The following is a 12,270-nucleotide window of genomic DNA, read 5'->3' on the forward strand; positions in this document are numbered from 1 at the left end:
TCATTGTTGTTACTTTTTGTACTCATGTTTGGTATTTATAGTTCACCAAGTATCACCAATTTTAGCTATAACTGCCACCTTTACATAGAGGTGAAAACTGACAATATGTTGATTGATGTGCACTGTCCCTGTTAAATAGATAAACAAACAAACAAACAAATAAATAAATAAATAAAAGTATAGTATTGTACTTTTTACACCGCAACAATTATTTTGAAAACTCTAGTTTCCAGTTAGTTACTTTGTAGAATTAGATTATTATTACAAAACATACATTAACCAATTAAACCCTATTTTAAACAGTTGTCTGGACGATTTGAAAATAGACGATCTACTAGATCTGCTACTTTCAGAAAAGTTTGACAAGATTTTGAAAAAGCTGAGTACTTTTACTTTGGTTCTTTTAAGTATATCTTCATGCCAATATTTTTGTACTTTTACTCAATTGCAATTTTGAATACAGGCCTTTTACTTGAAACTGAGTATTTCTACATTAGACTTGGCTCTTTACCTGGACCACTTGACACCAAATCTCTTCACCAAGAAGAAAATAGCAGATCTAATTTGTCCCTGAGCAAGACTCTTAACCCCTAATTGCTCCCAGGTTCTCATTGGAAACAAGACCGCAAGGACTTTCATGAACGACCTGTTAAAAGGAATTATCCTTATCTGCAAGCTCACAATGTGTCGCGTTACGTCGAGCTTGTAGATCTGCTATTTTTGGCTAAATATGGATGCTGGGGTGCAAGTTAAGTACAACATCTGAGTACTTCTTCCACTGTCTGCAAGCCTAGCTCCTCCTCTCTCTCTCTCTCTCTCTCTCTCTCTCTCTCTGCTTAGGTCTTTCTAGGAGCAGAAGCAGCCCTGCGGGGAAGACTTTCTTTTATTTTTCAAAAATCCTCAAATAGAGCTGGTCACCTGGGAGACCAGAGAGACCGATTAGACTGAGGGAAGGAGAGGGGTGCATATAGAATGAAAAATGACTGAGGGAGAGAGAGAGGGAGAGTTTGAGGAAGGAATAAAGGTAAGGTAAGGTAAATCTTTATTGTCCCCAGGGGGCAATTTGCAGTTCACAGTGTACAAGGAACAGAGAGAGAGCCAGAATGGAAAGAGAGTCAGTAGGCCTATATACTGTACTGTAGGGACACACCGAGAGAGTGTGGGGGGGGGGGGGGGGAGAGAGAGAGAGAGAGAGAGAGAGAGAGAGAGAGAGAGAGAGAGAGAGAGAGAGAGAGAGAGAGAGAGAGAGACTGTAGTAGGGATAAAACAATGACACTTTTCCATTCACTAATCCAATTACATGAGTTTCTGTCAGGACAACTCATGAATGGATAAAGACAACTCATGAGGGATATTTATTGAATATAAAATGAACAATATATTTATAATGGTTTGGCGATGAATTGGATCTGCTTTTAGGTACTCTGATAAAGCGCATCTCCCAACCATAGGGTCTTCCCCATACATAAACAACAGCTCCAAAACGACAGGTGGTAGCTGGGGTGGTGGAGGGTGAGCAGCAGCTGCTCATAACCACTTTAGCCCGTTTCGGTAATGGGTCACAACCGAAACGAAAGTTTGTCAATACCGAAACGAGAGTTAAATCCGAAAAAATCACTAAGTGTGGAGGCCAAAATCGTCCCCCCAAAAACCTGTTAGGAGTACGTTTCAGGCAATTTAGAGTTGATTGGTAGTACTTTGTAGTGACTTTTTTTGGTCCCTAACATTCATCGAGCTCTGGACTTAGTACATTTTTTTTTTCACCATTGGGTCACTACCGAAACGAAAGTTTGTCACTACAGAAACGAAAGTTAAATCCGAAAAAATCACTAAGTGTGGAGGCCAAAATCGACCCCCCAAAAACCTGTTAGGAGTACGTTTCAGGCAATTTAGAGTTGATTGGTAGTACTTTGTAGTGACTTTTTATGGTCCCTAACATTCATCGAGCTCTGGACTTAGTACATTTTTTTTTTCACCATTGGGTCACTCACTACCGAAACGAAAGTTGGTCACTACCGAAACGAAAGTTAAATCCGAAAAAATCACTAAGTGTGGAGGCCAAAATCGTCCCCCCAAAAACCTGTTAGGAGTACGTTTCAGGCAATTTAGAGTTGATTGGTAGTACTTTGTAGTGACTTTTTTTGGTCCCTAACATTCATCGAGCTCTGGACTTAGCACATTTTTTTTACACCATTGGGTCACTACCGAAACGAAAGTTTGTCACTACCGAAACGAAAGTTAAATCCGAAAAAATCACTAAGTGTGGAGGCCAAAATCGTCCCCCCAAAAACCTGTTAGGAGTACGTTTCAGGCAATTTAGAGTTGATTGGTTGTACTTTGTAGTGACTTTTTTTGGTCCCTAACATTCATCGAGCTCTGCACTTAGTACGTTTATTTTTTCACCATTGGGTCACTACCGAAACGAAAGTTTGTCACTACCGAAACGAAAGTTAAATCCGAAAAAATCACTAAGTGTGGAGGCCAAAATCGTCCCCCCAAAAACCTGTTAGGAGTACGTAAGGCAATTTAGAGTTGATTGGTAGTACTTTGTAGTCGTGCAAACTTCCAGTTTAAATAGAGGGGTCTGAGAATTAAATGAGTTCACTGACTTCCCTTACAGAACTTGCTCTGCGCATGTCTGTCTGTGCCAAGTGCAACGCTCATAAAGTGAAAGCATTAGACGGTACAAGAACTATTTCAGTCCATTACTTTAACTGAACTGTACAGTACAAACACACAGACAGCATAGGTTTTCCGCCACTAATATTGTCTATTATGTGTCACTTTCTCCAATCCGCTTTTAACCTACAATTCATACGTTTTATGTGTCCAATGATGAAGAGAGGTCATTTTTAGCAATGTCAAAACTACAATGAAGATGGCGGCGCATCTAGTATCCAATCTGGTGCACCGTTTGCTTCAAATAACTTTACTGACATAGTATAGTAAATTACAATGTCCTCAATGGAATGAGTCTCATGGCCGAGACCACGTTTAGCACCCTGTCCCTCCATCCGCCCGTCTGTCCGTCCATGGTTCCGTCTGTAGACAGCTAATCTCCGGCACCGTTGGCTTGATCGCAGCGAAACTGTGCACACACACTCCCTGGATGCCAGAGCAGAACCTCTGTCCCAATTTTTTTTGTCCAAACATCTCACAAATCGGTACACAGTAATAGTCATTAAACGAAACGGGTCAGATTTTTCCTATTCCACAACAACACATCAGACAAGGCTGCTTGTCATGCACAGAAAAATCCTGTGTTCATTTATCATTGTGCATTATGTAACCAAATCGACCATTACGGGTCTAATTTTGTTACTCAGAGTTAAATGATCACTCAGGGGTTTACTGTGTAGGCAGGTCAACAAAGGAGAGTTCAAAAATAAAGGAGCACAGTGTAGACACACCAGCGCACGCTGTCCCGGTGAGTCAGTACAACAACAGCTTCTGGGTTTTGTCCTCCCTTTCTTTGTCCTCTTAAAAGAAAAGTCTCCCCTAGTAAATACCAGGCTCTGACCCACATCACGACAACACTGGCTGACAACTTATTCTCTGCTTTCTATTCTGTCTGCGTCTCTCAGAATCGTGTGTTTCTCTCTCTCTCTGCCAGGCCTCAGTCAGTCACCTTATAAATCACGATGACAGAACTAGACTGCGATAAAAACCTCTGAAAAACAGAGGGAGATAGAAAGTAAGAAAGAGAAAGTAAGAGATAAGAGCAAAAGATAGGAAGAGCTGTGGAGAGATAGAGAGAAAGAGTACGAGAAAGAGCTGGAGAGCTGGTAGTTTGCAAAGTAAAAAAAAATATTGATTTTTCCTCTCTTCCTCCTTGACCCCAACAACTGCTCCCCCATCCCTCCTTTCTTTTATCGTTTTTTAAAAATGATGTATTTTTCTCATTTGGGCGTGTGTGCACGTATGTGTATCCATATTTTATGTGTGCATGCGAGTGTGTGCGTATAGGCGTGCAAACCTGTGCGTGTATACTCACGGTCTATCATGGTGACAGCGGTCTCAGTGGCCGGCGCGCTGGTCAGACCCTCAGAGCTCACTCTGACTGCCACCACGTAGCGGCGGTGAGCCTCCAGACGCTCCAGTGTCACCGAGCCGTCCGCGGCGGACAGCCGCAGCGCCGCTGTCAGCTCGCCGCCCTCGTGGCGACGACACTCGACCTCGTAGGAGTCAAAGTCGGCGATGGGCGGCGACCACGAGCAGGACAGGGAGGAGGAGGAGAGCGGAAAACAGTGGATGCTCTTTAATGGAGAGGGGTCTGGAGGAGAGAGAGGAGAGGAGAGCATTAGAACTGGGTGGAAATTAACCGATCTACAAGCTCACAACGCAACACACTGTGATCTTGTAGATCGGATATTTTTTCGATTTGGTGTATACAGAGAAGAAGAAAAAAGAGCGGCCCAAGTACAGAGCTGACCCCGGTATGTATTAGTTTACTAAGTACAGAGGGTTTTAACTGGTTAAATCCCCCACAATGACTCGGCATAATCCCACTCCCGTTCATTTTCAGTGGAACAGCTCTAGCTGCAGAACTGTTGACTCAATTGTCCTTCAAATGCCCATGCATCAAGTCTAGATAGGACACATTTTAAATGTATGTAAAACTTCTGTGTGCGTGGGTGTGTGCACATGCACGTGCATGCAAGTGTGGTGCAGTGGTTCTCAAAGTGGGGTCCGGGGACCCCCAGGGATCCTTGAGGGGGTTCCAGGGTGTCCCCAGCTGAATGATTGATACAAATGGACACTTACAAGTCTGTAACTCAGAGAGTGTACTAATGGAACCAAATGGTTCCATTAGTACGCGCTCAGAGTTATGGGAGTCCGTGCCCTAATGATGGAGTAAATTGGGGGTCCTAAAAAACAAAAAGTTTGAGAACCACCGGTGCATCGATAGGAAGACCATAATAAAAACAAAAAGGTTCAGCCTGCAAATCAAACTCTTACTGGATGTTGTCAAACGCATCCATAGCATACAGATGAGAGAAGCACACTGCACAGTATTCAGCTCCGCTGAGGCTTCATGTACAAGATTTATTCTGTGCAGTCATAGTTCCTCAGTGTTTATTCAGCAATGAGGAGATGCGAGTTGGGTCTCAGGTCGGTTATATGAATGTGAATTTACAATTTCAATGTATTTAAATGAATTAGCTTTTCTACTGCAGCTACCCTGAGCAGGGCTGCCTCGTAAAAAAAAAAAGAGATCTCAAAGGGACTTCACCTGTATAAATAAAGGTCAAATAGAAAATAATAATAAATTATGATATGAATATGTTTTTTTTTCCTTGGTCATTTTTCTTTTTCTCGTGTGTTAGACTAAACAAGGGGAACTGAGAGATAGAGAGAGAGAGAGAGAGAGAGAGAGAGAGAGAGAGAGGAATGTGATGAGTTGTAGAAAGAACAGAGGACACAGACGATGGCCTGCCGGATAATGTTTGATAGCTTCACACAAGCTTTATATGGCGAAGGTCACTAAACACACTATCTCTCGCATGCACACGCGCACGGCACACAAATCTCCAGTGATCTAAAAGATTATGATAGCCATACAGTCTGCCATTGTCGAGTGATGAGATTATGCACCGTTAAAGGTAATGCCCTCTTATGTCGTTGACTCATGGTGACACTGGTTCCTTTAAGACAGTTATAAATATACAGGAGGACAGAATGGTCTTCATGAGAATACGATGGGGATCTTTTAAAGGGATGGGTTGTCATCGACAAAGTGATGCAACACATCTACATCAAAACAAAAAAATCCTGCTATTGGAGCCATGTTTTCCCTATTCAAACTGAAGATGTATCTCTGTATCAGTGTAGTGGGTCTCGTTTGAAGCCACACATTGGAGCACATTGTTTGAGCAGAGGTTGTTTTAATGTTTTCAGCACTCTGTGGTGAACATAGTGTTTGAGCAGAGGTTGTTTTAATGTTTTCAGCACTCTGTGGTGAACATAGTGTTTGAGCAGAGGTTGTTTTAATGTTTTCAGCACTCTGTGGTGGACAGATTTGTTGACAGATCAACATGCATACATAAAGCACATAAAGCCTCATTACAGTACTTTCACACTTGCTCATGGGGCTGGCTGGAGACCCTTTTTCATAGCAGCCATATTGATGTGAAATAGTATGGTAAACAGCTGTTACCAATGACAGTATTTAAGATTCCATTTAGTGTAGCAGCAGGAGAGTATTCCAGTGACCCAACATGCACAATAGCAGCACCCTGACTTGACCTGGAACACAGCCTTAATTAGCATCATTGGTAACACCTGTTTAACCATACTATCTCATGTCAACAAGTCTGCTGTGAAAAAGGTCACAAATGTAGTCCCACCTTTCTAGGTGGCCTACCCAACCCGTTTCCTGTTCATGTCCAGGTGTTATGTGTCTCCAGTTCAGACCTGCCGGCGAGCCAATCAGACGAATCTTTGGGGAAATGAACTGGAACATGAAATGGGTATTATATACTGTATGCCACCTTCTGAAAACTGGAACTACAGTTGTGCACAGAGCCGACTGTGGGTGTTTCATTTAGGTGTTTCCATATATACCATCATGGTGTTAAATGCGCCAGAGCTGTCCATGCTGCCACAATGGCTGCTGTGAAAAGGGTAGGATATACACGTATATTAATAGTGAAATAAGGTCTTCACAAACAGGAGTGAACATGCACCAACATAGAGCTATGGTCTGATTGAGGCATGAGACTTTAAAACAACAAGCACATGAAGACAGAAGACCTGTCACAGTATTTCTGCATCATTAATGTCCCTGTGTTTATGGACACATCCCAACATGTCTGTGTGTGGAGGTGTCCATCTATTTGTGTGACTGAAGAAAGACTTGATTATCATTGACAGCTTGCCAGGTAATTGTACGTGTACATCAATCACATCGATACTCACACATAAACACCCTGTCCACTGACTGCTTGGCTGATTGCCTGTCTCACTCAAGTGTCCGACCGTCCGTCTGCCAGCTTCTCTGTATGTGTTTGTCTGTCTGTCTGTCTGTCCGTCCGTCATTTTTTTGGTTTATACTACAATTTTCCCAGACAGTTGCCTTACTATTATTCTATTGCTGAACCCTTGGGTGAAAATCTTGTATGTCCAAAACCGTTACATTTCAGGAAAAATAAAAATGTACATTTGTTCCAATGGAGCTTTTAGAGTTTATTTTTGTGTGACACTGTTGTACGATGAAGTAGGGCATGCATTAGTTTACGGACGAAAGCAACCATAAAATGTTGAAATATGGACATACAAGGTTTTTTGCCTGACAGCGATCTATCTATGAATCTATTTACTGTTTTGTACGTATTCAAACTAAGCCAGAAGTAACCCCCTCAATCCCCAATGTTTTTTCATTTAAATTGAACTTATTCATTTTTCTTTCTTTTGAGTCCCCCCTCTCTGATGAATATGTTCAGTGCAGAATGGAACAGCACGCACAGTCCAATTGCTGAGCTCATCTGCTCTCTATCTCTCTCTCTCTCTCTCTCTGAGTGTGTGTGTGTGTGTGTGTGTGTGTGTGTGTGTGTGTGTGTGTGTGTGTGTGTGTGTGTGTGTGTGTGTGTGCGTGTGCGTGTGTGTGTGTGTGCATGCTTGCGTGTCTAATCAGTTCTGCGCCACAACCTACCCCACTGAGCTGCAACTTTGATTAAGTTGGATCCATCTCTCTGTGGGGTTTATGAAATGAGTAAACTAGGTTAAATCTGATATCGAGGAATGGGGTTGGACACGCGCACGCACGTGCGCGCACACACACACACACACACACACACACACACACACACACACACACACACACACACACACACACACACACACACACACACACACACACACACACACACACACACACACACACACACACACACACACACACAAATGACATAACACAGTCATATGACTGCCCGTTACCAGTATGTTACCAGATGACTTCCTGGCAAAAGCTTGTTGGCAAATGAACCCTGTGATCAAAATGTTGTGTGTGCAACATGAAGTTTGATGGAGTCTTCAGTGCTCTAAATGTGTATATCCAGTCTGCAGGGTGCTATGGGTCTCTCACTCTCTCAAAGTACCAGTGTCTACAGAATATCTGGTTCACACTGGATCCCTATTGGCTGTCCAGAAGAGAAACTTGGAAAGCGATAACTAGACAAGTTGGGTAAAGTAGGCCAGAGTCTCTCTCTCTCTCTCTCTCTCTCTCTCTCTCTCTCTCTCTCTCTCTCTCTCTCTCTCTCTCTCTCTCTCTCTCTCTCTCTCTCTCTCTCTCTCTCTCTCTCTCTCTCTCTCTCTCTCTCTCTCTCTCTCTCGGCCCTTGATTACTATAGGTTTGCAGTGTTGAAACTGTCATCCACAGCCTAAGACAGCCCAGTTGCCATTACATTACAGTATATACAGCAGCATAGGCTACAGTGATTCCCTCAGACTACACAGCAAAGTCCTCAGTGTTATTCTAACTCGAAATGGACCCAAATGAACCTTTAAGTTTATACTGCTATATTGTGTCTGCTAGTTTTCTATTCCACGAGACAGTCAAATGCAGACCCACAGTGTATCAGGTCTAAACAAATCCATGATCTAATGAATTGCAAAATACAGAATCAATGGATCAATGAATGAACAAGCAAGCAAACAAACAAACAAACAGAAGGTACTCAAGGAACTCTAAGACAGCCTGATAAAGATGCTTCCACACAAATTGGTGGTGATAATTAACACCTTTAAGAGTATTATAGCTGTGTGTGTAGACTATGTTTCATCTGTTCCTTACGTTTTCATACAGCCCTGTAGCAACTCCTTCTCTTAGTGTGCCCTCTAGTGGTTGAAGCCCACACTCTCCAGGGTTATGGTACATTTAGGACCAGACCTTTTCCAGAAAACTGTTTTGTAAAATCAGCCTCAGGTCTTAATGGGTAAAAAAAAACACTCCCCCCCCCCTTTTTTCAAAATATTGATGTGATGGTATAAATAAAGTCTAGTGTTTTGCCAATTATTTCGGGGCCCACTTGCGATACCGAGACAGCCCACCAGTGGTCCCCAGGCCCACAGGTTGACAAACACTGCAATAGAAACAACTGAAGGTTCGTTTCACTAATAATCCAGATCCACTTACTTGTCCTGACGCCTCTCTTGATTGGCTGGCTACTGGCTGTGGGCCCGCCGTCAGACACGACCCCACTGACAGTCCTCAGGGTGAAGTTATACAGTCGCCCAGGAAACATCCCACCCACCACACGTCTGGTTGGCTGAATATCTGTGATTGATAGGCTGTCGGGAGGAGTCCATTGGAGGTCAAAGCCATCATAGTCCCCAGAGTTGGGACCAGCCCAGGAAAGCTCCAAGGTGTCATTGGTTGGACCCTGTTTGACTGACAGGTGGGAGGGCGACTCCGGAGCTAAGAAAAGAGGAGACAGATTTTTGTGATCTGATTTCACATTCATTACTACAGAATGCACTTGTGCATGTTTGAGCTTGTAGATCTGCCATTTTAACAAGTATTGATCTTCTTTTGAAATTTTCTGAAAAATCTGTGATTATCTTTTTTATTTTTTAGGGGGGAAACGTCAACATTTTAAAACAGCAATGCATCGATATTAAAAAGAAAATGTACTTTGTAATTTGTAATTTTGAATACTTAAGTATTTGAATACTTACTGTAGGTATTCCATTTAAAAGCAAGAACTCCAGTACTTTATAACTAAGCAATTTTCACTTAACCAGGAGTAGTACTTTGACTCGAGTCAAGTACTGGGGTGTACAGTATTCATTCTCTGTGAATGAATGCTTTCATACATATGCATGTGTTACCGTATGTATTGACTAACCAGTGCGTCCCAGTACTGAAGCACTATTGGTCAGATCCCCGCTGTGCGTGATGACCTCAGCTCGATACAGCCTACCGGGGATGAGTCCAGGGAACATGTGACTTTTATGCTCCGCCCCCAGTTTGTGGGCGCCCAGTGTATCTCCAACAGAGTTGTACAGAATCAACTAAAGTTAGACAAACATGACAATGGTTACGTTTAGCAGCTTGGTAGGAAGGTAATGTACAGCATGGGTTCTCAAAGTGGGGTCTGGGGACCCCCAGGGGTCCTTGAGGGGGTTCCAGGGGGTCCCCAACCAAATTAGTTAACATAGCATAAAAATAAGTTGAACAACTTTAACCCTTTATACATCAGGTATTTATACATCACAATTCGTCACATTGCGACGTGTTGTGAGCTTGAGATCTGTTATTTTCAAAAACATTGTGAGAAAATATGTTTTTTTTAAAAACATTTTAACAATACAAATCTTGCATGGGGGTCCGTGGCACTAAATATTTTCAGATGGGGGTCCGCGGCTAAATCCGCAACCCAATAATGGGTCCCGACACACTGTTTGGGAAACACTGCTATACAGGACAACAGGAGGAATGTTTCATGGATGGATAGGAATGTTTCTATCCATCGGTCAGACAGGACAGGACAGGACATCTGTCCTGTCTGTCTGTCTGTCTGTCTGTCTGTCTGTCTGTCTGTCTGTCCGTTTACCTGATAGCTAGTTCTGGTGCCCTCTCCATGCTGCCAGCTGACCGTCAGTCTGTCTGTCTTTCCTCCATTCTGCACCTGTAGGGAAGAGGCTGGAGAGGGGACTGAAGACAGACAGACAGACAAAAGTTAAAAAGGATAATAGAGAATAGCAAAAATAAAATTGAGAGCATTTCCTGAGGTTTGAAAAGGCTTCAGTATTTTCATTATCCCACAATTTGCAAACATATATCTCCCAGTTCTTAACTGTCAACAAACCAACAGCAAGAAAACACATTTTGTAATCTCCATAAACCAATAAAAACAATCCATCCACAAAAACACTCATTAGCATTTAGATAGCTGCTAGCCTATAGTGCTGAGTGATGAGAAAGTTATGACAGTGTAGAGAGAGAGAGAGAGAGAGAGAGAGAGAGAGAGAGAGAGAGAGAGAGAGAGAGACAGACAGACAGACAGACAGACAGACAGACAGACAGAGAGAGAGAGACAGAGTGTGTGTGTGTGTGTGTGTGTGTGTGTGTGTGTGTGTGTGTGTGTGTGTGTGTGTGTGTGTGGGTGTGCGCGCGCGCGCGCGTGCGTGCGTGCGTGCGTGCGTGCGTGCGTGCGTGCGTGCGTAGTACATCTTTTATTCCATGAAACTTTTCGTTTTCAACAACTTCATCTCTCCTTTTATTTAACTCACCAGTCCTGGCCAGTAAGGCCGAGTCACTGGACATGCCTCGGCTCCAGCTGACCACCTCCAGTCTGTACAGACAGCCTGGCTGCAGGCCACAGAACACACAGCTGTCTGTGTCTGGACTGACCCTCTGGATATCCACCAGCACACCAGGAAGCTGCACACACACAATACACAATACATCCTATGTTAACATCATTCAAATAATGACATATCACATAATCAGTGGTGGAAGAAGAACTCACGGCTCTTTTTTTTAACTTAAGTCTAAGTATCGATACAACAATGTAGAAATACTCAAGTACAATACTTATATACAAGTAAAAAAAAGTACTCAAAATGTACTTGAGTAAAGTACTAAAGTATCGTCATCAAAATATACTTAAAGTACCAAAAGTAAAAGTACTAGTTCAGAATGTCCCATTGATTTTCAAAATGTATATAAAAAAAAAACTTTGAAAATAGCCAAAGTACATATAGGGCTATATGTTTTGTATTAATAATCTAAATCTGCAAAGTAACTTGCCCCTTGGCACTTTCCCTGTTTTCATCGTTAAAGCTCCGCCCACCTTGTGATGCTCCCTCCAGGACGTGGCGACGTCCTCCTGGTGGCCGGTCGTCGCCGTGGCGACCCTGTAGAGTGACAGGTCGTAGACTTCCACGTAGCCCTCAGAGGGACGCCAGGAGAAAGACACGCACGAGCTGTTGGCTGAACTCACCTCTAGACTGCTCACAGCTGTCGGACCTGGGAGAGAGACAGAGAGAAACACACAGAGAGAGAGAGAGTAGTACACGTACAGAATAGTTTAGTGCAGTATTATTATAGCATAGCATAACACAGCATATCCACAATACAATACAGTACATTGTGACCTCCAGTTCTCTTGTTTTACCCAGTTGAAAATAGCATGTTTGGCCAAAAATACATAGTAAAACACAGGAGCCGAGATACAGGATTTTAAGGTAAAAAGTTAACCAGGAAGTGAATGGAGCAGTAAATCTTCGGCCAGGAGGCCACCCACAGAGCCTAGTCCCTCCACGTGC

The 12,270-nt window shown here is 43.0% G+C and overlaps 1 protein-coding gene across 1 annotated transcript in view; it reads right to left on the reverse strand.

Moving 5' to 3' along the window:
- Positions 1-12,270, reverse strand: part of LOC311039687 (receptor-type tyrosine-protein phosphatase beta-like) — a 55,415-nt gene that overhangs the window by 18,695 nt on the left and 24,450 nt on the right. The window contains exons 19-24 of the mRNA XM_084049642.1: positions 11,796-11,971; positions 11,233-11,383; positions 10,554-10,654; positions 9,846-10,011; positions 9,134-9,415; positions 3,995-4,273 (exon numbers count right to left, since the gene is read on the reverse strand). Coding sequence (XP_083905768.1) covers positions 3,995-4,273; positions 9,134-9,415; positions 9,846-10,011; positions 10,554-10,654; positions 11,233-11,383; positions 11,796-11,971 — 1,155 coding nt within the window. The remainder of the gene's footprint in view (positions 1-3,994; positions 4,274-9,133; positions 9,416-9,845; positions 10,012-10,553; positions 10,655-11,232; positions 11,384-11,795; positions 11,972-12,270) is intronic.

Source organism: Gymnoscopelus microlampas, assembly GCF_963454915.1.
Source record: "Gymnoscopelus microlampas genome assembly, chromosome: 23".
Classification (NCBI taxonomy): Eukaryota; Metazoa; Chordata; class Actinopteri; order Myctophiformes; family Myctophidae; genus Gymnoscopelus; species Gymnoscopelus microlampas.